The following is a 25269-nucleotide window of genomic DNA, read 5'->3' on the forward strand; positions in this document are numbered from 1 at the left end:
ATTACAACATCATAACAATTTTCTTTCCTGTCACTGACACACATTCTGCTGTGTGAAAGTGATTGCCTTTCAGATCTGTGGAAGGAGGCTCAGGATGCTTCTGTCTAAAATATAAGAGTGTTAGCAAACACCAATGGGATAGCAAAGCAGTGCATTGAATGTGATAGTCTCCATCTCAGAAGAACAAAGGAGATAATGTAGTATTAATGTTTAGCTACAGCCCTCATTCAGTAAAACAACTTGAACACATGCCTACATTAGTCTCGATGAAACAACAAACATGAAAGCATCATCTTACCTTTGAAGACATAACTCAGTATTGTCTTCAGTTCCCAGCTCAGCAGGATACCACCCTCAAAGCATTTAATGATCTCTTGTTATTAAGTACATTGAATTCCTCTTAAAATCAGTTCCTTTGCTTGAAAGGGATGGTAGGAGACTTGTGTTTCAGTACTCTGACATTTCCAGGTTTTACTGATGACTATCAGTTTCTCTTCTAAACACCCCAGTACTATAGCCTTCTTAGACCACAACTGTATAAAATTAGTTTTTCTCACCTTATTGTCCATAGTAACAATAAGCTGATAAATGCATTTGTCAAAAACAAAAACCTTTTTAGAATTTATCAGTAATTTCTTATCCATATGTATGAATGAACTTACCGGTGGCTAAATCTCTAGCCCAGCCTCCTTTCCTCAAAATGATTATAAAAAAATGGAAAAAGCCTGTTGATCCTGGTCAAAGGATTTATAAGGTAACTAATTTCTAACCCACCCTTTTTTGTTTTCTTAGTCAACATAGAGTAACATGCAAAATCTCAAATTATACAGTATATATATAATAAGCAAAGTAAAATCTTCAATACTATATTTTTTTCTCAGTTTATTTTGCTGGGTCTCTTTACACTGTGTCCTTAGTCCTGTTGTCACTTGGCCTGATCCATCTTGGATGTACCTTATATCCTGTACCATATCTTCCAGCATCATACAATATCTTGGACACTTAAGGGCACTTCAGATGGTACAAAGTGCACATGCTCAGGCAAACAGATTGAGGTCATATATACTTTAGAGCAGTCTTTTAGGTGTGAGTAATGTGGCTAGCAGAACAGGATCCAAAGACTGGTATTTGGATGTTTGCTCAATTTCAACCTCTTTTGCTGCCCAAAACCTACACTTTTTTGAAGGAATGTACTGCTATAAGATGTCTATACAAATAGGCACTAAATAATTGGAAATCTCCAGTTTGCTCATATTTTTTTACCAGTATGTTCCAATACTACAAGTACTTTTTATTCTAAGTAGTCTATTATTTATAAAAGCTAGTCATAAATTGTCATGGACACTCATTGAGAAAATTTTCCTTTTTGTTAATCTAAATAACTAGCTCTGTACCTTTCAAAATGAAAACAAAATATTTTCACCATACAAGACTTTATAGCAGCCGAGTAACAAATGCAGAACTCACACGCTATGCCAAAGTAGAAATTGTACAAAAACTATAAAGCTTACCAAAGGGGCAATTGCATTTGAAGCCATTTATGTCCTCTTCACAGGTTCCTCCATTCCAACAGGGTCTGTCTAGACACTCATTCATGCGAACAGAACATGTTTCTCCTGAAATTTTAGATTAAAAAAAAATAAAGACAAATGTGCTAGCATGTTCAAATCATAAAGACATATTTGTAATGAGAAAGGGCTATGGGATTGCACAGTCTAAATGCTGACCCCACCAGCCAAGGTGCACTTACTGAGTACGCAGAGATATTGATAGACATCCTGTATGTCATGAATTTTTCTGCTTCGTTGGTTACAAGACAGTTCATTTTGACAGGCAATGTTGGAAGCATGACAATCAGGAAAATAGAAAGCTTTCCTACTGAGGGTATGCATAATCCTGGAGCTTTTTTCCATTATAGAAAATTACTATATTCAGGCAATTTTTGTACAGTTGTGTCAATCATTTTTTTTTTTCATTTCAATCATTTTCTCCTTTGAAGAAGAATGACAAAGTAGCATTGCATATGAAAATCAGGCCAACACTAATGTACAGACAGTTATGTGTAAGAGTAGAGCTCAGCCTAGGTTCTACAGAAAGTTGTTGGTACTATGATACTGGATATTTCTCTTTCTCCATGTAATACAAAGGAGGACAACAATCGAATCACTGAAGAATATTTAATGAGGCAAAATACAGATGAGAGGGAATTAAATAATTAAGAATAAAGGTAGTAAGTATAGTGAAATGCAGATTTGTAATCTACAGTAGGGGTTGCTTTGATCTGCAACAGGAAAAGCTATTTACAGCCACAGGAACACCGAGGCAAATCATATGTTCAGTACATATCACAGGTCAGCGGTGTACAAAGCATGCTGGGATTCCTCTGAACCTCACAGAAGAAAATAAAGCCAAAATGAATGCTAAAATTCCTCTGAATTCTTTGCACTACAAAAAATACTTGGTCTCTTACGTGCAGCACTCATACATGCCCTCTCACACAATCATATAAACCATGACAGCCAGCTTTCAAAACCTGTATTTTGTGATTCTACTAGATATAGAAGTCCTTCATTGGAGAAGCCCATAGTAACACCAAGGTTCTCTTCCACACATAAACTTATGACAGAGTGGCTCTTATTAGGGTTTATTCCTGCCTCTAAACGTGCTTTGCATTTTCCAGGAGACTTTAAGATATCTGCATGAAAAGGGGGAGACACAAGCAGAGACCAGTGAGAGTTCAACTCAGTAAACTAAAAAGCTATCTGCTAGCAGCAGCTGCTGAATGCTGCTTAGAGTGTGATGTGGCACCAGTAAGGAATTTGGACTGCCAAGACTGGCCAAAATATAAATCCTTTTCTAAGTTCTTTTAATGTTTTAATTTTTCTTTGAAGATAAGGTAACAGCACTATGTGCAAACTTTCTGATCTAATTCTGATATGCTTTCCTTATGTTTCCTAGTTCAGATCCATTTCCACAGTTAAGTCCCTGATTATGGTACATCTCTTTTGAGGAAGATAAATGAAAATGCATTGGCATCTGTTTTCTTCTGCATAGACAAATGGAGAATAGCACAGAGTTTACTCTAGAAGTAAATCATCTGGCCACAAGCCATGGGCAAGCTGCAGCACGTACGAAAAAGAACTCCTTGAAAATTGTTCATGTCCCTTGAGTTGTTGTGTTCTCCTAATAGATGAAAGGTTAAAATAAAGCAAATCCAATTCTAAGGGAAATAATGGAATGAGATCATCCTCATTTACCCGTGATACCCAATATTTCTGAACTTCTTACTGCCTTTATGTGATGATGGCTGTTTTCCTCTTGAATCTAAGGCAGAAAAGGTATCTTACTGAAATGGATACTACCATAATTTTAAGACATGTCTGTAACAGGTTTAATTACAATTCCTTATAAACTGTTCTTATCCATCTTTGATTTGCTTTTCTTTTTGGGCTAGGAAATTGGGTGTGGCATTCAGCAGGAAAAGAGTCAACTACATGCAGGCTTCTGACTACAGATCTGTGTTTTAAAACTGAGCATTTAGGGTGAAATTCAGTTCCCTAAATGTCAGTATCTAATGCAATACAGAATATCCTGTATTTGGTCTCAAGAAAGTAGTCCTTAGGGGATGAAATGAACAATAAGCAGAGACAGTGGCAACAGTTTTCTAACAGTAACGTAAATTGGTCACTCAGGCTGGAAATCCTGGAGTGATGGTAGGAAATAAGAGAAAAGGACAAAGACACAGAGGGCAGCTGTGAACTGAATAGTATTTCCAAAAAGGAACAAAAAAAATAAGCATGTACTAGGCAATGTGAAGCTTCTGAGGAATTCAAAAGCAAAATGACACTTGATCAAAAGGTTAATGCTGTGGCCATGTTTTGACTGAACTATATGAAAAGATAAAACACCTGGGGAGTCCTGAGAGGATGATGAAATAATGAGAGCTAGAGGAATTTAGGACACGAGATGAACATTGGAGCTTTAGTTATGCTGAGCACTAGTGACTAAACCTGATTGTGTGTAGAAAAGGTGAGAAGGGAGTCAAAGCCATTCTCCCATTCCAAGTCTGACAGGAAGCATGATGATTCTGTCAGTATGAGAAAAGATGCAGAAAGAGATAATTTAGTTTATGTCTTCATTTGGAAAAAAATAAGTATCTGCTATGATATATAGATAAGAAATTCTCACCAGTGGCATCAGAAAATTAATTTCATTTCTGATATCGTGCCACTAACCCCCCATTATTTTAAGACTTCAATGAGTATAGTTTTTCTTAATGTATTAATCTATATTGCAACACTCTATAGATAAAAAGATTTCATTCCAATTTAGACAATTAATCCCAAATGTCCAAAATAATACTGCACAGTAGAGATACATGTGCTATACTTGTTTAAGAGAAAACTATCTGGTTTCAGGTATTTTGTTTTTATGTACCTATGGCTGTGCTAGACGTGTATGAATTCCATTCCTCATTTAGGAGAACAAGGAAATGGGAAAAAAAATCCATACTCTGATAACAAAGGTGCTGATTTAATGGTGGAGGATGTTATTACATCTAAATTACTTCAGCAGACAAAGAAGCAATTACATGCCACTCAGCCTCATCCAAGTTATCAAGCACTGAGAATACGTTTCTCATAACTGATGAAAATATTTGTGAAAACCACTGACTGATTTACAATTTGTGCTTGCTAACAGTACTTGCAGAATGATTTAGAAAGATACCAAATGTTCTGAAAAATTTCAGTTGAAAATGCTGTTAACACATTAAATACAAATAGTTCACTCTTTTTCCTGGCAAACTTGAAGTTAAGACTTAGTTTCTATACATCTCTGTGACCACTCATTCAAGATCACTTTTGTTTTCCCTCTAATGTTGCTATCTAGCCACTGAAAAAAATACTATTTACAGATAGGAAAAACTGATATTATTTTCATCTAATAGTTAACAGTGCAGTTTTGTTAGTTCTGTACATCTCAAAAAAGTCTAGGAGAAGAGCATTTTTTGCCTATGAATCATCTTAAAACTTGGAAAAGCCTTAATGTTTTAGTGCAATTTCTGACGATCAAATGCACATGTAGTGAAAATAAAGGTAATTATTTTTTGTGTACTGTAGACAATAACTATTTCTTCTGGTTATGTGCCATAACATGAACTGCCATTAAACTGGTAGTTGCACTGACAGAAGGCATGTCCCAAAACTTCTTGCAAACATTGACTAGGGAAATGTAAGAATTCATATCCTCAGAGCACAAGGGCAATATATGGACAGTATTTTTAAAATATTTCAGAGAGAATAAAAGAATCCATGAAGCTACATTGACACCATATTTTCTGAGTATTCGAGGCACTAAAAAAGCTGGACATATACATAGAAACCTTTTTCTTTTCAGTATGCAGCTAATCTCAGCTACGCATTTGAAATGGATGATGAGAACCTTCTTTGAACATCAGATAAAAATCACTAATTAGCTACAAATTACTTTCAACCTCAAAGTATGCTAATATAAATATTTTCTGGGTTTACACTTTCAAGGTTAGCATTAATACAACATATCCAAACATAATTAGTAGGAAAATGTAATATTTAATTAGTTATTTAATAAATCATACCCTAGGGTGTGAATTCCTAAACAATTTGCAGGGATCATGTCACCAAATTCTAAAGTACAGAGAGAATTTTAAAACTGATCATGAGCTAATTTTACTTCTATTAACTCTATAGTGTGTTTTGTCCTGTTTAAAATTCCAGTGTTCTTAAAATACATATCAAACAATTACAGCTGCATATGAAAGCCTATCACTCTTGCAAATTGTATGGCCTGATGTTTAACAACAGCATTTTCTACAGGCACATTGATGATACACAAGAGTCATTATTCTGCAGGAATACAAAGTTCTTGAGAAGAGCCTGAGGACCAGAGGAGGTGCGTGCTAAAAAATTTGGCAAAGATATTTAGTCCTCCATCAGCATTACTGATGTAACTTATTCTGAATTTCTCAGGTAAATATGACTGGAGATCAAAACCAACAAAGAAATATTCCTTTTCATAAATATGATGGATAAACCTTTGTTGAATATTCCTTCACTTCGAAAATAAAAGCAACTCTGTAAGATAACTAGTTTGAAAGTTTGTGCCCGTCAGTGGTTCAAACTTTGGATGTTTGATTTCTGCTTAACTTAAAGAGCTTAACTTCACACTTTATCTGAACTAATTGAACTATTTTTAGGTTTTGCAGAATATCAAAAAAACTGATTTTTGTTTTGTTATCAGAATAAGTTTAACTTCCTATCATTTTTTCAAATATAGTATTCAGACATTAGAATAAAACTGGAATTGACTTGAGAGCTTATTTTTTCATTGTAATACACATTATATATAGGTATCTGTTATTAATTGCCATCATTACTCATAACATCTCTGAATTACAAAACACATGGAAAATTAACAAAATATGAAGTTTGATTTACATACTGTTTATACCAACTTCTCTTTTATAGGCGTAATGGAATATAAAGTTTGACAACACAAAGGCAGAAATAATGATGACAATTAATAAAAGGATGTCTAAGATATTTTTTAAACTAAAACTCCTTACTTGAGGAAATATTACTTCAAGATGCAAGCTGAATCTTTCTATTCCCATATCAGATGAAAAGCAAATGATTTGAAATTCTACTTAATGTAATCTTAATAAAGTACTGCTGAAAAAAACCAAGATTCTTTTTAAAGTTCAACTATTATCAAAAATAATAACAATATATTTGAAGATTGTCTTCACAATACTCCAGCCTTACTCTCCATCATTATGTAAAATATACAAAAATATAAAGCATTCAAGTCATGCACCTACAAACAAATGGTGTAATTTTGTTGGTTTCTAAGCAACATGAGTTATTGTGCTAAACAAGAGAGGTAACAGCATGAGTAGTTATGTATCAGTTATGAAAAAGCAAGACAGACGGTCCAAGTGTGGCCTTAGGGAACTTAACTGACACTTCCTTTTCTCAACTTTGTTGTTCTATGCACTTGGTGATTTTTTTTTCTCTTATTCAAGGTCTTTTCTGTGTAAGAAATTGCAGTAGTTAAAAATCCAAAGCAATTTTATTTATTAACTACATACTGTGTAAACGTTTCTGTGAACACTTATTCCAGATTGAAAGTGATTTATGTGATGTCTTAAACCACTTCACTGGCTTAGCTTCTCTGAAAGAGTTTTAACTCAGAGAAAGTGTGTGGCTCTTCAGCTGTAAACTACCAGGAGCCCAGCTCATCTCTCTCCATGGGATTACACTGGACATCTGACAGGCAGGCTGCACTGGCACAAGGTGCCAAAGATAATCAGTCTCCTGTAGCAGAAAAAGCCAGCCGGAACCTCCGCAGTGGCTGCACTCCTCGATGCCCTGAGCCACACACCCAGTCCAGCCCTGTTTGGCGCTGGAGATGTGGAAGCAGACGTGAGCTGTGCTCATAGGATGGCCTTGCCCTATTACAATAGGAACCATATGAATGGAAATGGAAGCAGGTATTTCAAATGCAGAAAGGGTATGCAAACAAACCAACTGAATGCAATTGCCTTCCTTTGTGCAACAGAAATAATAATTTCACAATTTCAGGTGACCCTGCTAAGATAAGCAGATATCAGGACCCTGGGAACACTAATAGGCTCTTATTGCCGTGAGCAGCCCCACCTGGGACCTTCCCACACACCTTGCCCATTGTCCAATGAGCTCTCGTTCAGCTTAGCTCTACTCAGCTGTAGGCATCCAGATCTGGCTTGAGCTATTCTGTAGATGTGCCTGTTTGCAGTCCTGTCTGTGGCCCTGTAAGCCTAAGAAAGGACTTCAGCCCGCAATGTAGGTAATTTTTCTCTTTGGATGTACATTGTAGCTTTGTCTCTGGTCCTGTCTCCTGCTGCTTCTAGTTTGCTTCCATGCATGGACTCTGGACTTCATCTATTGGTTGTGATGTCTAGTGCTTGTGAGGGACCCTGTTACTCCCACTGTTTCTGCCCACCCTGTTTAGATGTTGCAGGACTGTGCCCTGCTTAGTGATGGCACTTCCTGCGCTGGGGTTACCCTTGGGTCCTGGTTTGTGGCTCCCCTCATGGAGTAGCATTGCTCTTGCTGCTCCCTGTTAACAGGGTCAATCTCTGTTATGTATTAGGGTGTCATCAGCTGTTCTAGACTTTATTTGTACAAGGGGTTAAGAGTTCCTAAACTTACTTTTGTCAAAAAGGACTGGTTTTCACACAACTTCATGTATTTTCCTTCAAGATATCTTTTTCTTAATGCTATCAAAGATATAATGTTCACATCTTTCACAGAAGGGTGAAACTATTTTAAAAAAACCATCCAAACCATTTAAAACCAATTAATAACTCACTGAAAGTACAAACACTTAAATACTTCCTTAAATAGACTCCAAATATTAAGTAGACTTGTCTGATGTATTTGTGAAATAAAAAAGTAAAAACAAAGCACAGAAATTTAAAGTAATAGAATGACATTAAAAATGTCCACATACCATTTTACTTTTTTTTTTTAATAAAAGAGAATGCTGAAGAGCATTATATATAGAATATATTAATGTCAAACTCAAAAACCATAGGAAGGCCTACATTGGTGATGACCCTTAATGTTGTTATTTTTTCCTTACACACAGGTGAAGCAATGATAGATCAGTATCTTGCTATGTGAGATACAGTATATATTTAGAATAAAAAGATTTTCCAAATCTTAACTATACAATCAATATCATATAGATAAAGACCCTCAAGAGAAAGCAATGAGGCAGTATTTCCCATCTACTTAGAGTTCTGAGCAGCTGTCTTCACACACTTATAGGCATCTAAATGAAGAGTTTTAATGAAGGATATGTTTGGATAAAGACACACTTTTTCAAATTCTTCCAAGAAGAACTTCTTTAAACCAGAAATGAAGCACAGTGGTATTTGTCTGGAAATATCAGTCATCATGAAAGTTAGAATCATTGGATGTTAAACACAGATGTTTTGAGATAGGGATAACAATATGGAAGACGGGAGACCCTGGGAATGACTTTGAAAGTGAACAAAATTATGCTATGTTTGAAGAACTGAGGCAGTAGAGGGCAATACAGAAGATCATCACAAGATCAAAAGGATGGGATAATTTTCTTGAAAAAATTGACTCAATTTTTAAAGACCATACTGCAGACTTCCATGTTTGATATAGGCCAGATTCTCTTGTAGGCAGTGGAGAGTACTCCAGACATCTAGAATATGTCTCCATATTAAAGTTGCCATGACAAATACAGTTTACAGTTCAAAAGGAAAGACTGTGGTACCTGATGCTTTGAAGTACTTGTTTTTACTGTGCAAATACCCAAGCCTTGGATTTTTTTTACCAAATCAGGTCATGCTTTTTGTGTTGACAAATCCCATTACAGTGCCTAAGGCATCTCTAGCTAATAGAATGTAAAGCATTTGAGAAATGCTGGTAAACATCAGATCAATCAGTCATCTAGACAGAGGAGACAACTATGAGTTGTGTATGTAAAATTTTTCTTCTGAAATAAAAACTGATTCTAATGTTATATCAAACACTACCCAGGGATTCATTTATTATTAGGAGAGAAACCAAGCTGGTGACTGGCAACTCATGGCTTTTTTGTAAGCCTATGAATCCCAGTACACAAAGTGTGATAGTTCCCCAAAGATGTGCAGAGTCCTGAGCAGCAATTACTTCTGTTTCACTCTTTATTTACTATTGCCTTAGATACTTCCTCTGAAAGTGAATTTACTATTTATGAAGAAAAATGAAGTACATCTGGATATGTAAAAAAATTGAATTACAGATAAATGACATAACAAACACACAAACAAAAAACAAATGAGATAATAAATGTGGGTTTTTTCAGTATTACACTGAGATACTCTTCACTGATTCATAACATGCAGTTATGACCAAACTTCAAATCTGTTCTGTGCTGGAAAATATCCCAGGGTCATAAACTGTCGGAGACTGTATGAAAATGGAATTGCTAGGGTAGTAATAACATTTTTCTAAGTTTAAACAGTCTCTTATTAGTTGTTTCTGGTTTATACTCTCTGAAAAATCAGAATTCAATATATTCAGTACATGTGATAATGAGTTACACTAAATGAGTAATATTGTGAAATCTCTTTTCTTTGAATATACTTCTATGGGAATTCTATTATATAATACCTCATTGGGTGATAATAATAAAAAAAGTGTTTTCCAGTAGTATACCGTTATATTATTTATACAAGCAAGTCCTCATGTTCACAGAGTCACACGATGGTTGAGCTAGCTTCCCAGGACCATGTCCAGCTGGCTTTTGAGTATCTCCAAGGGTGGAGACTCCACAGCCTCCATGGTCAACCTGTGCCAGTGTTCTGTCACCCTCACAGTAAAAAAAAATATATTTCCTGATGTTCAGAGAGCACCTCCTGCGTTTCAGTTTCCACATTGCATCTAGCCCTGCCACTGTGCACTGTTGAAAAGAGCCCAGCTCCAACTTCTTTACACCCTCCCTTCAGGTATTTACATACATTGATGAGATCCATCCCTGAGCGTTCTCTTCTCCAAGCAGAACAGTCTCAGCTTTTCCTCATAGGAGAGATGCTCCAGTCCCTTAGTAGTCTTAGTAGTCCTTCCCTGGACTCTCTCCAGTAGTTCCATGTCTCTCTCATACCAGGGAACTCAGAACTGGGCACCTAATGCAGCCCAGACATTTGCTGCCTTTGGCATAAGGGCACATTGCTGGCTCACATTCAACCTGATGTTCACCAGGACACCCAGGTTCTTCTCAACAGCAAAAGCAAAGCTGCTTTCCAGCTGGTCAACCCCAGAATCTACTGATGCTTGGGGTTATTCCTCCATAGGTGCAGAATTTGGCACTTTGCCTTGTTGAACACCATGAGGTTCATGTCAGCCCATATTTCCAGCCTGTCGAGGTCCATCTGCGGCAGCAAAACTCCTTGGTGTGTCAGCCACTCCTCTCATTTTTATGTCATCAGAAAACTTGCTGAAGGTACACTCTGCCCCATCAGTCAGATCATTCATGAAGATGTTAAACAGGACTGGACCCATTATTGACCCCTGGGGTACACTGGTATGTATACCACGTACACGTCCATGGCTGTATACTGGCCTCCAACTTGGCTTTGTGCCACTGATCACCACCCTCTGAGCTGGGTTGTTCATCCAGTTTTCAATTCATCTCATTGCTTGCTTATCCAGTGCATACTTCATCAGCTTTTCATGAAGATATTGTCAGAAGCAGTTCTAAAAGCCTTGCTAATGTCAAGGTAGAAAATATACACTGCTCTCCACTCATCTACCAAGCCAGTCATGTCATTGTAGAAGTTTATCAGGTTGGTCAAGCATTACTAACACATGGTGAATACATGTTGACTACTCCAGATGATTTTCTTGTCATTCATGGTTTCCAGGATTAGTTGCTCCATCACCTTCCCAGGGATCGAAGTGAGGCTGACCTGCCTGTAGTTCTCCAGGTCTTCCTTTTTGCCCTTCTTGAAGATAGGAATGACATTTGTTTTTCCTCCAGTCTTTGGGCACTTTTCCTAATCACCATGTTAAAGTTTATTGACAGTGACCTCACAATGACATCTGCCAGCTCCTGCAGTGTTTGTGGGTGCATCCCATCAAGGCCCATGGACTTATGTATATCCAGTTTGCCTAAGTATTTCCTGACCTGAGCCTCTTCTACCAAGGGTATGTCCTTCTGGCTCCAGACTTTCCCTCTGGTCTCCAGGTTATTGGATTTCTGAAGGACAGTCTTACGAGGACAGACTGAGGCAAAGGTGGCATTCAGTATCTCTAAGCTTTCCCATGTCCAGTGTCATCAAGTCCCCATCTCGCTGGGCAATAGTTCCACATTTTCCCTACTCTTCCCTTTGTCACCTACATACTTGTAAAAGCCCTTTTTGTTGTCTTTCAAATCCATTGTCAGATTCAACCGTATTTGGGCTTTGGCTTTCCTAAACTTACCACTGCATGCCCAGATAATGTTTCTGTATTTCCTCCCACGTTATCTGTCTTTGCTTCCACCCTCTGTATGTTCCCTTTTTTGTGTTTGAGTTTGTCCAGGAGCTCCTTGATCATCTATGTAGGCCTCCTGGCATTTTTGCCTGACTTCCTGCTGATTGGGATGGATCGTTCTTGAGCTTGGAGGAGGTGATAGGCTTTCTTGGGCCTCTCTTCCCTCCAGGGCTTTATCCCATGGGACTGTTGCAAGCAGATCTTATACCCTGCTGTATTGTCCCTGCAGTAGATATTGGGATGGTTGAAGTTCCCCATGAAAACCAGCAAAGCACAAAATAAGGGTTGAAGTTTCAGCAGCAAAATGGAAATATGTTAGATTTTGTACAGGTGAGCCAAGTATTTTTTCTCTTTGCTTGCAGTCAGATATTTAGTTGTGCTATCTTAATGGAATTTAAACCACCTCAGGGACAATCCTCTGTTTTGTTACATATTTATTAATAAATGAGAATAAAATGGAAATATCATCTTTTATGAAATGTGTGTTCAAATGACCAAGAAATTATATACTCAACTCAAATTATGGAAAGCAAATCTTCAAATGTATATCACATACATATATATGTATATAAGTAAATTAATATAAACATATTTGAAATTTAAAATGTTTGTGCAGAAATGTTAAAAGTAACTGTAGCCAGTAGCTAGGAGTAAGAGTAGCCAGAATTTATAATGAAAAATTAGCACTGAAGTTATAATTACTTAATACCTCAGCACTTTGGCAGTGACCCAGAAAGATCCAAATGCATGTGTTATCTCAGTGGTTTAACTGGGACTTACCAATCTAGTACTACACATGCTCCCTGAATTGTAAAAAGAGCCCTCAGCAACTTGGAAGAATAAGCTGTAAATTAATGATTAGTTAGTTAGATGACACTGTGCATACTATGGTATTTCTATTTGTCTTTGTTAGTGGTAGTATACCACAAATTGTCAATAAAGATAGCAAAGCATTCAGAGCTATCATTAATTTGAGCTAACATTAATGCTTGTGCTCAATGATATAGAATAAAGGCTGGGAATGCAATACTTCAGTATTGCTGAATCCAAAATGATTTTCTGCCTCCCACACGTAGTCTGAATATCAGGGTATTCGCACAAAACAGTAAATTAGGACAAAAAGGAATCACATCATCAGTTTGTGTGGGATTCATCTAACCCAATGCAGAAATCTAAAGACCATCTCATCCTAGAACAGATGTCTGAGATAGGCAGATGCCCTGTCTCTACTAAGTAAAAGGGGAGTCTGAAAAACTCTTTCAAATATAGCCATTTATATTCCACTGATGCAGCGAGATGCTGCTGATGATCTCAGTCCTCCTCATGCTTAGATTTTCCTCTACCAAAACGTTTGTTTTTACCAGCCTGTGTATGTCTAAGTTCATGACACCTAAGACTGCATAACAGTGAAATAAAAATAATACAGTTAAATTGTGTTTTGGAACTTGATTTTTTTTTTGTCAACAGCATCAAAGCTCATGCTCAGAATTGTACATTTAGTGGAGGGAAGGTCAGCTGAGGAACAATTAGGAGACACAATCTAAGAGTTTCCATGCTAATTCACTTAAAACTCTTATAAGTCATACAAGTGCACAAATATATACATATTTTATACATATATTGTTATTAAACAATCATATAAACATCACTTACACAGAATTGGACAATTACAACTGTAGCATAAGGTACCTCAAAAGAAGAAACTTACCTTTGAACCCAGCAGCACAAAGACATGAAAAGTGGCCAATTAAATCCATACAGGTAGCTCCATTTTTGCAAGGTGAACTTGAGCATTCATTAATTTCAGCTTCACAGAAGGGCCCTTCATATCCAGGCACACAGTTACAGCTGTAATTATGCAAGTGGTCCTGGCAGAAGCCATATTCAGAACACTGGTTTCCAATGCAATTGTCTATATCAAGTTCACAAAATGTGCCAGTGTAACCAACGGGGCATACGCACCTGTTATTGAAATGAAAGAACAAAACAAAACAAAAAAACAGTCTTGAATATAGAGCTCAATAATGACTAATAATGTTAACAATATTTCCACTTTGAATTATTCACAAATGAATTGCCATTTTTTTCAGTCTTCTTTCTTTACATTTAATTAGTCACTAAGTAAGTTTGTTTCACATAGACTGCTTGCAATAATTAAATGGAACTGTACAATAATTAAAATCTTAGCTATTTAGATGGGATAAATTAGTAGCTATATAGCTTTTAATATCAAGCTTCCAATGACAGTATTCAAACAGAAAATTGATATAAAATATAATTATTATGCATTTTAAGAATCTCTTTTCTGAAAATTATTAGTTGCTAATCACTAAGAGGAAAAACAATGTATCATCCTGTTTGCTGTGAACATAAAATCAGTATAAAAATGCTTTTTCGTTAGAAAATAAGGTTGCAATTTCTGTCTATAACTGAAAAAAAAAAAGCAGTCTATACAATTTTTTAAAAATTGAGCAGGATATATTTTTCCCACAATGTAGGATGACGTATAGACTGTGTAAGACTGGAGATGACTTTCTCATGCTTCCCTTCTCCCTTTTTTTTTTTTTTTAATGTGTGGATGAAAACACAACTAGATTATCTTATTGATGATCCACATCTCATAAAATTAGAAAATCCCTTGTACATGGCAATATTTCCTTTGATTGATCCTCTCCTTATCATGTCCAGAGGTATCCTCACACGGGAGGAGATAATGGTACAATAATCTTACATATTCTTGATATATAGAGAGGTTATCTAGAAGCTGGAAAGAACTAACATGTTAAGGAAGCCTGGATTATAGCAATTTTCCCTACTGATCCATCTGACAGAAAGAATATTTTTTTCTTTATTTCATTTCATTATTTATGAAAGAATGTTCATGTGGCTGTTTGCTTCAGTCCCTGCTTATTCTTCCTGCATATTTATGTTAGACTTGTCGAAATTTCCACTTAGATATTTTTATATCCCTATCAGATATTCAACAGGATAATTTTAAGCCAGTAGGAAAAAGACCCCATGTAAGATTCTGTGTACAGAGAGGTTCCCATAAAAGATAGCGTGATGGTAGTAGCTATTTCGAATGTCATTTTACAAAAGCTTTTTACAGTATAACTTTTGGAATAAGGAAGTTATAACCATACCCACCGCTGGTATAATTTGTTCTCTGTTCAGCTGGGCTCTAATTTTACCTGCAATCCTTCTTGGCAAGCAAGAATTTGAAAAAACAAAGAACTTCATCTGTGTACAAACTAGAGATTGAGAAGGGCAGATTACCATGGGAGCTCCATCTATTGTAATACTACTGAAATACTTCTGAAGAAAAAGGAAGAAGGAACATGGATATGTAAAAAATTAATAGCTCCTAGTGTTTAACCCAATTAAATATATTTTTTTTTCTTCCAGGGTAATCTGTTGACATTAGTGCAGCTCTGAGAGTTCAAAAGTAGCTTCAGAGCACATAGAAAATGAGGTGATTTTTCCCTTTCATGTTGTGACTAAAAGAAGCCAACAGTAAAGAAGATATCTTTATAAGGAGATATTGTTAGCTGTTATGTGGAACCCTACAGTGGATTAAGTTTAGAGATGGTTTAATAATTTTTTTATAATTAAAAGTCCTTTAGTCTATGGAAAAGCCAGGTATTATTAGAAAATCAAATGGTTAATTCTTTAAGCAGCAAAATCACCAAGTGATTGAGCCACAATTATTTTTTTATATGTATATAAACAAATATCAGCTGCTTTCCTTTCCACTGGCTCCTTGCAGGAAGGTCCAGGCTTCCCAGTCAGACTTTTGTCAACTTTGTGTCTTCTTGATCCCTAGGAAACTTTTTCATAATATCTGAGGCCTGTCTTTGTGTTCCCTCATGTCTCAAGGTGCATCTGTATAACCATTTTAGGTCAGATGACGAGAAAATTTTTATGATTGATTTCCTTGCTGCTCCAAACTGCAATGTTTGGTATCACATTGCAAAGCAGTATCAGGGCACGTAAAATTGATTTATTTCAGTTGAAGCTAAATCAGTAGGTGTGCTCCTTGCAGTGCAGCTAATTCACACCAACTGCTAATGGTCTTTCAGTCCATGGACCAAAACAGAATTTTCTTGAAGTAAGTCCTCCATATCTTGTATAGTGTGTGGTTGTGAATTCTTCAGCACCACTATTTTTGCTTTACAGATCCATTGCTACTGCATTTTAATACCTACTCAAGTAGGTATAGCTACTGTATTCTCTCTCCAACCTCAGTCAATCCCCAGCAAAGGAGAAATCTTCCCCTTCCCCTCCTCTTGAGAGCTCCAGCTGATTCTGTTTCTCACTTTTTAAAGGAGTGAAGTTCACACAAATGAACTCATACAGTTGCTTTACAGATAAATGTAAATGTGGATTTACATAGAATTTTGTTATACGTAAACATGCAAAGCACATGCACTTTTAGTTACCTTTAGCTGCACAGTTTCTGAATCCACCAGTATGTAAACAACAGTCATACTAACTTTTCTGGTACAGTTAATAACTTTATTTCCTTGGTTAACTATTATGTAGTCAAAAAGGTATTATTTTACAGCAATTATTAGTGTGTGCATTGTGAAAATGCAATTATTCAATCATACTTTGAAAACCCGGCTCTTAATCATTAATATGGAATAGAATATTTAACTTATAGCTCTCCTTAACAGGAAAGAGAAGATAAAGAGAAGGAATTTTCTATCATTTCCTTATTATTACTAGTTGTGTAGCTTATCTTCAGAGACCACAAAGGAACTACACAGAAACAGATGTAATGGAGAGTCTTACAGTTTCAGTTTCATGCTTCTGATTCCACACTACAAGCAATGATGCTATGAGAATTGTATTTTTCAGTGCCTCAGTGTCTGAAGAGATCTAAAACATGTAAGAATGGAATGTCCTTTGTTTTTCCTGGTGAAAGTATAACTAGATGTCTTTCAGTTTCATATGGCTCACCTCCTGCAGCAGATAATTTAAGCTCTCATTTTTTTAGACTCTTCATTTCATATTATTGCTCAGGAAAAATAAAACAAAATCATAAAGTTTTCTCTTGTCATTTGAGTGTGAAGAGTTTTCTGGGTTTATCTATTAAGTATGGGTAACTGCTTTCTTGAATACACAGAACCTGTTGTGTTTTCTTTTCTTCGGTGTAAATGAGATTAGAAAATAACTTTAAAACTGGATCTTCATGTTGTGTGAAGCAAAGTGGCTGACTTATGCCGCTAGTCAAGCCCAAATCTATGGCAGTGGCCCAAAACAATGTAAAACTACAAACTAATGGTGCAGAAAGAGGTTTTATATGTTAGTGTTTGCCAAACACATATATTAATGCAAACAGGAGTATTCTATTCCTCTTAATAACAAGCCAGTTTCTTACTGTGTGTTGAGGACAGAAACATCTAAGGACCATGCATTTATTGTTTATAATCCAGACTGAGCTTTAGATGTGATAGGATGTAGAAGGTCAATAAATTCCTTATAAATGTAATTTATAAAAACCTACATTAAATTCTAATGACATGTTTACAAATAACTTATATACATAACGTCATACATGGAAAACCTACAAAGGAAGGCTGAAACATATTTAAATGAATAAGTTAGTAATAGTCTTTATTTAAAATCTGTACTTTATAGTGTGTCTATTTTTCAATAAAACCAGGATATTTTTATGCAGTAAAAGTCTAAACTAGTCAGGTCTTTAAGTTTGGTGCATTCTTTGTTAATTTAACTGCATTAACAAATAAGAGTTACCACTTACATTAATGCATTATCTATTCAATGATACTATGTACAAAGCAGATACGGTTTGCACTGTGCATATTTCTTACATTTTATGTATAATAGTGTAAGTGCAGGTCTGTGGGATTTGCATATCAGCATCTGACTACATTTATTTGTAGCTTTAACATTTTTCTAAGTTTCTAAATGATCCAATATGTTTAATAGATGCTATCATTTTATCTCTAAGTCGATCTATGAAATGGGTCTTGAACACAGTTTTGTTAAATATCATGCTGGTATTACACTGACATAGCTGAACTTCAACTATCTTTCCTGTCTGTCTTAGAAATAATATCAGGACTAATGATCTCTAAGTAATTAAGTCTTTTACACTTGTTGTAGGAAAAATGCCATCACCACATTAGATTTTAATGACTATGACCTTGCATTAATACTTTAGCAGAACTAAAATACTGAACATGATATCAAAAGCTTTAAATTATGGATTGATTTGCAGTTTTCATTTACTGCAAAGCTGAAATGCTTTACGATAAATTCAAATTGAATATGTATACAGATTTATACGATACCAGAATTTCTATTTGTGAGTGAATCTCTAGCTCAGGAAGCATTTTTTTTTCCCTTATGAGAGGAATGCCTTGACTGTGTGCTGACACATGAGTGCAGGGGCTCAGCCTTGCCGTGGCCTGAGCTGGGTTTCAATGGCACAACCCCTGCTCTGAGGCCCAGTGACTGCTGCCTTTGCTCCATCTTCAGCTCTGGGAATGCCCCTCTGGGGACAGGGGAACACATCCCAGCAGAGACCAGGAGATGTTAATGACACTCCCCAACTACTTTCTTATGGAAGTCTAAAATGTCAAACTTACAAACTGGGGGAACATTGAAAGGATGAGCTGGGCACCAAAGAAAAGGTAAATATGAAGAAGTTTATATTAACATTAATGGGAATAACAATAATTTCTTAGCTTCACATATGTCCTCTTTTGTCCATAGCAAAATTTCGAGTGTAACAGGTGCTAGAAGGGAAAATTCTAGGATGGTAAAGTACCTCAGTGTTTTTGCTACCAACATGGATTTTAGCAGTTGATACCAAACTCAAACCACAGTTACCCTATTGTGGATTGTTTTTTTCCCACACATGTCATGCAGATGACTGTACGTTGCTACTCCACTGACTAAATCTAGTTAACATTTCACAATAATTTGATATGCCTGTGAAATAAATGTTAAATGGAAATGTAGATAAGTCAGGCGTAGAATTTTGCCTAAGAAGGAATGTGTTACTCAAATTAAGATGGTTATGGCATAGCTGCAATATGTTTCTACCCATATGCAGTAGGATATAACTTTTTATCTCTGAAGGTCTAGAACAGCTGGTGTGCAGGAAAGCAAGTTGGTACTAGTTAGTCCAGGCAGGGCAACTGTCACAATGTCACCACAGACTGACTGCACTAAAGAGATGTAGTATGACTTGTCCCATTAGGTGAATCTTTAAAATGACTGAAAAAAGCCAAAAACCAGACTCAAGATGTGGTTATGCTGATCTGTGCAAGGAGATGACCCAGCTATTTATTATCTTGAGACAGAAGGCGCATAGGAGCACTGAAACTTGGCATTAGCAAAGACTTCCCAGTATGTCTCTATGCTTTATAATAAATGTTTGGGTTTTTTTTTATTATAGTAGTCCAAGCAGATTAACTGCGTTTACTCAGTATTAATTATTTTGTTTTGTAGGTGAAATATGAACTGCACACGCATGCATAACTGGACTAAAACGTTATTTAGTTTTGGTTTGTTTTTTTGTAAACATCTATATTCTCTGCAGAAAAGAGGTTGTATAACTTATTACAGAGATATTCCCTAAGAAGCTGCAACATATATTCACCTACCTTCTGGAGTTGTAGCAAAGTGAGAAAAAGTATTTTTCCTCTTTCTCTAGCGGAAGAAGGCTATTATTGCTACAGAAAACTGTGTATATCATAGCACTAACTTTATATGGCACTGCCAGCTAGGTCTTGCAGTCAAATCGCATATGTAGTATAGGATGAATAAACTTGAAAATGGAAAATTAGATATAAAAATATATTCTAATCAAACAGCTTAATTTATCCAAGTGGCGGAAGATGGAAAAAGTCAAGGATGAATAAACTAATAGAAGCTTTAAATTTTGTGATACTCAGAAGTTATCTAAGTTATTTTACCTTTCATAATCTTGCTGGCATCATGCAAAGAGTGTTTCATTTTCTAATGCATTTTATTTAACAGTGTGTCACTAGGTAAGGCTTTACTCTTTCCTAGTGAGATTAATTCAAGATTGAATTATACATGCTGAAATTTATATACTGGATACTGAAAAATGAGTTAGTGATTCAAGCGTTACTGTAGACCAAAACTAACTTCTTAATGGGAAGTTTTCCTGTAGGAAAACTCATGAAATACTGACCTCAGAGCTATGTCTAGAGACTAAAATACATTTAAAAAACATATTAGTTTATCATGACCTGTTAAACAGTGGTAAATGCCACAATACAGCTTCTTCAAATGTCTTAATCTAACAGTTCTCAGTCCTTCTTGCTGAGGTTTCCTAGAGCTATGATAAGTGTAGAACTTTTGAATAGACTGGACTGAAGAAACAGGACGGGTAATGGAAACTACATTGAATTTTAAATTCTGTATTTCCCCTGTGTCACTCCCCTTCACTAAATAGACTACAGTAAAATATCTATTAGGACTTACTTCATTTAGGATTTTGGTTGTCTGAAATGTAATGTTGACAAGGAATACATTTACGAGGGTGAAGAAAACAGGGTAATAAACCCCCCCCTTGTTTTTTAAAACAGGAGGATCAACTCCTTGAAGAGTTCTTTCACTTTAATTATTCATTAAATGCTTCTCAGGGCCATGTTAAATCAGTTCTTCCCTCACCTAAAGGGAACATAATGAAATGATAGAGGTCCTTTTGAAAGGAATTTTCAAATGCTGTTTTATGTAGTAACACTGCTTTTTTACTGAGGTAATGAAACTTCTCTGCTTTTTTTCAGAGGTATATGTGACCAAAGACCAAGAGATTCTTTTGGCATGTGGATGCAATTGGTCTTTTGCATAGTATCTGCCAGATTCATCATATCAACATCTACACCATCAACCCAGTGGCAGGAGCAGTAACGCTTTGGAGGAGTTACCACTTTAAATACATGCTGATTAACTTATGTTATAATATCTCAGACAGCACAGACTCAGCTGGAAATGCAATAATTCATTTGAATTAATAAGAGGTTTTGTACCAGTGTGACTGAAGCTGCTTTAGTTGGAAGAAAAGGCTCACTAAACCAAGAGAGTAAAACTCCTTAGACATATTATTGTGATTATGTTGCTCTTATTATGTAGTCTTACTGAGTGTTATACTATATCATAGTTTTAAAGTCCCCCTTTTTCACCCAGAACAATTTCCCCATCCTGAACTCAAAGGAAATTCTCTGCATATATTAAATATACACCTATATGACAATACTCTCTGGAACAGTAACTTCAAAATGGGGGAGAGAAACAGAATATGCCATGCTAAGGAGATAGAAAGTTAGAAAAATTACATACAGCTGAGTGCTTGTTTCCAATCTGGAAAAACTTGACAGCTTGAGCAATATGAGAGCTTAAAAGAAGGGGATGTTCTTGAAGCTAAACTGATACTTCCCATGTTTTCTTGGTATTGGCATTACTATAACAAGCCACCACTGGAACAATACATTATGATCAAAGTTTAATAATTAGTTTAGAAGTTAAGATTTCTTAACTAGGAGAAAAGTCTAGAGTTTTACACTAATTTTCCATAAATAAAAAACTAATACGTAACATTTTGGCTTACTTAATAAGTGGAGGAGATTAAGGTAAGTGATGTTTTGAATGACTGTAATAGCTTTAAAAATGGATCTCAGTAGAGTTGTTAATGGCACTCACACATCTAATTCTCCATCTAATCTGCTGACAGCTTTCTTCTGTCTTTCTGAAACTACTTTGCACCAAATACAGTTCTTGATAACTGCCTTATCAAAAATGATACCCATTTTAGATAGAAATGCAAATTGCAAGAGTCTTTAGAGAAAGTTGTGTGACTACAGTAGTTATGCTCAGCATTTCCTCCCCTATTCCTTTGGTTTCAATGTTGTATTGGAGAGGGGAAATGGCAATTGTTTCACTTGTTGACAATAAATAACTTCTGGGAAATACCTTTATTTTAAAAGAAGGAATAGTTCAGTTCTCTTAAAAATGCTTTACTGTCACTGAGAAACAGCAATCCTCTGTCAACAGAGCAGGTATCATACAGTAAATATTCTGCACATTGTCTTTTCAAAATAACTGGTTGTGTTTCTCCGGGATCAGGTTCTCTGATAACAAAGCTGTCCACTAAGACATCTAGGATTGGAATCTTAATGATATGTTTTCTTGTTCCTTAAATAAACAGACTGATCTGTCAACTTAATCTGTCTTTCAAAGACTGAAAAAGTAAGAATTAAGTGTTTTCTATCAGTAGCCTGAGTCTGGATTAGCAAGGTAAATTCAAAAGGTCTTGTTTTACCAGAAGTCTTCAGACCTACTCATTTCTCAGTAAATGCTCGTGGATTTTGTAAGGTAAACACAGCCTTGTTCTTCTATCAGAATTGCCTGGTACAGACTGGAAAAACACAGATTTACCAGTCAAATAAAATGTCAAAATATGGTCCAATAATTTCATATGAGAGTTGACTGCAAGCTGGCAAAAAGGAAGGATTTTTGCTTTGTAAGGTCTCTGGCAAAAATTCCTTTTAACTCTGGTTTATTGAGAATAATATACTTATCTGTATTTGTGTGCTTATTTGGGGAGTTCAGCTGTTATTACAGAAGATCCTATAAAAACAGAGGTGGAGCGGAAGAAATTTCTAATTACTTCTATTTTAGTTTTGTCCACTATAGCAACCTTTTCTAAATAGAAACATTAAAGCATATTAATGATAATATTTCTAAGTACAAGACACAACATAAAATTAAAGCCTTTCAAAATGCATTCACAGTCATTATTGAGAGATTTTAGTTATTCTGGTTTTTTTGCAGAGGAAAAATAAATAATTCAAGTGTGATAAGAACAGCTGAACTCTGCTTATTGAAGCAATCCTTTCCATTTCTTTTTCCCTACTTGTGCAGTCTCATTTTCAAATATCTACAGCATGTTACAGCTCACTAAGGAAAGAACACACTGGACAGTTTTGTCAGTACCTTAAAAAAAAAAAAGCCACAAATAATTCAACCTTTCAGCTATTCACTTGAAAATTATGATTCAAGTTTTAATAAGGAAAGTCACTCCATGTCACACTCTGGACTCATAAAGTGTTTACCATTTACTAAAATAGATGCTTTGTTTGTCTGAGATTTTGCATAGTTGGTTTAACTTCTTTGACAAGTGAAGAGGAATATTTGTGAGGCCTCCCTGTGCAGTACTTCAGAGTACAGTCTTATTGAATGTGCATACTTGTTGGAAGTTAGTATCCATTCCATTTTATAATCTGATAAAAATATTACTGTACTAGCAACTCCCTTTGTAATCCTTGTTGAAAGGAAAAATATCTTCATACAGCCTAAACTTCTTTATGAAGGCTCGTATGAAAGCATCATATTACTACCTGTATTTATTAATTCCATCTTCACATGTGGCTCCATGTAGGCACTGGTTTACCTCACAGTCATTAATATTCTCCAGGCATGTTTGTCCTGTCCATCCAAGAGCACAGACACAGTGATATTTCTGGTTTTCTTCATCGTAGAAGCAGCTACCTCCATTTGCACATACCTGAAGATTAGAAGTACAAGTACATAAAGAGGTTTTTCTTTGTGTGTTGAGTTTTTTTCCCAATGAGTTTAACTGAATAAGAAGTTGGTAATAAATGTGGTTATTTAATGGTTTTATGTTGTAATATTACAAAAGACATATCTCAAAGAACCAAAAATACTGAATGTCCTTAAATCAATATATCAATTAATTGTTTAGTTGGAAAGAGGCATTTATGATTCAATTTAACAGTGCCATTTTCATAACTGACCTTAAAATGTGCTTGTTTTAGAAAGAATGATAGAGAACTAGTATGTTATTTTACCATTGAAAGAGTAGAACAATTGTTCCTGTGTTTAAAATCTACATATAATTTAATAGACTTTATAGCTATCAGGAAAAAAAGACTGAATAATTTTTAAATTTTAACTATAATCCTGACTCCCACCCTATCCTTGAGTCTTTTTTATTTATTTATATATATATATATATATATATATATATATATATATATCACATCTATGCTCTGGGAAGGCCAGAACCTTCTTCCTTTTCAACCTGCAGATATTGAAAAGTTAATAAACCTAGACTGGAACAGCATTTTTTTCTTTTAGCTTTTATTAGCTAATATCACTTACTAAAACAGTATTTCCTGTATTCTTCAAAAAATTCAAAAGTTCTAGGTTAAAATGAATGGTCCTTTCTTCATTTTACTTTTAGGGTACCATTTCATTTCCATTAAAGTTTTGCCAGTGTAAAAACAGGTAACTACATTTTCATTTCAAAGGAATTAAGACCCCTCTTTCTAATCAATTGGTTTCTAAAGAAAATGGTGTCTAGAAGATGAGCTAATGCACTAGTACTTCAGTTTGATTGAGTCTGAGTCTCTTTATAATGTCATTAAGATTTGTAATAATAACAGTTCTTGGCAGAAATCCTCTAATATTCATTTGGCTTTGATTAAGTTTTAAATTGACCTTAAAATTAAGAGATTTTTGCTACGCTCTCAGTACTGAAATTTAAGCTTAACTTGGGATCCTTTTTAAATAAGACAACTTCTTGAAGAAAAGCACTGTGCAACATAAATGCAAAGAAAATTTCTGTGTGTATAGTTTTGGAAATATTATCTTTTTTGATTTTTATGTGTCTTCTTACTTTTTTATTTAAATGTTTCTGCAGATTTTGTCCCGAGTCTTACTATTGTTCTCAGAGCTTAAATAGCTCAAATAAAGTTACACTCAAAAAAACCAACTAGAAAAAACCTGGACAATTAAGACAAAAGTTATATCTCAGTATTGCCACAATATTATATTCATGGTATTCTTATGTTGTTTTGATATTTTATACTAAGAAGACAGGTGTTACCCTTTAAGACGTTAGCACAATCTAACACAGCTTTAAACTAAAATTAAAGCTATGAAAGATATCTTAGCATGAAATCTGGTTAGTAGATTTCTCTATCAAATAGGTTTTCCTCTCTGCTGTAAAATTAATTCCCTTTTGGTTTAAATATTGTAAACTCTGAGTTAGAATGATTAAGGATTTTAGAAAAAAATTAGGGCTAAATAAATTTATTAATCTATTTCTAAAGTCAAACTAAATACCACAACATTGTGGTTTTCTAAACTTCAAACCTGCATGGCAGTT

The 25269-nt window shown here is 35.3% G+C and overlaps 1 protein-coding gene across 1 annotated transcript in view; it reads right to left on the reverse strand.

The window, feature by feature from the left end:
- Positions 1 to 25269, reverse strand: part of EYS (eyes shut homolog) — a 944860-nt gene that overhangs the window by 804509 nt on the left and 115082 nt on the right. Inside the window, exons 9-11 of the mRNA XM_075087034.1 lie at positions 23477 to 23643; positions 13783 to 14036; positions 1512 to 1616 (exon numbers count right to left, since the gene is read on the reverse strand). Coding sequence (XP_074943135.1) covers positions 1512 to 1616; positions 13783 to 14036; positions 23477 to 23643 — 526 coding nt within the window. The remainder of the gene's footprint in view (positions 1 to 1511; positions 1617 to 13782; positions 14037 to 23476; positions 23644 to 25269) is intronic.

The sequence above is a fragment of the Phalacrocorax aristotelis genome, chromosome 3, assembly GCF_949628215.1.
Source record: "Phalacrocorax aristotelis chromosome 3, bGulAri2.1, whole genome shotgun sequence".
Lineage (NCBI taxonomy): Eukaryota > Metazoa > Chordata > Aves > Suliformes > Phalacrocoracidae > Phalacrocorax > Phalacrocorax aristotelis.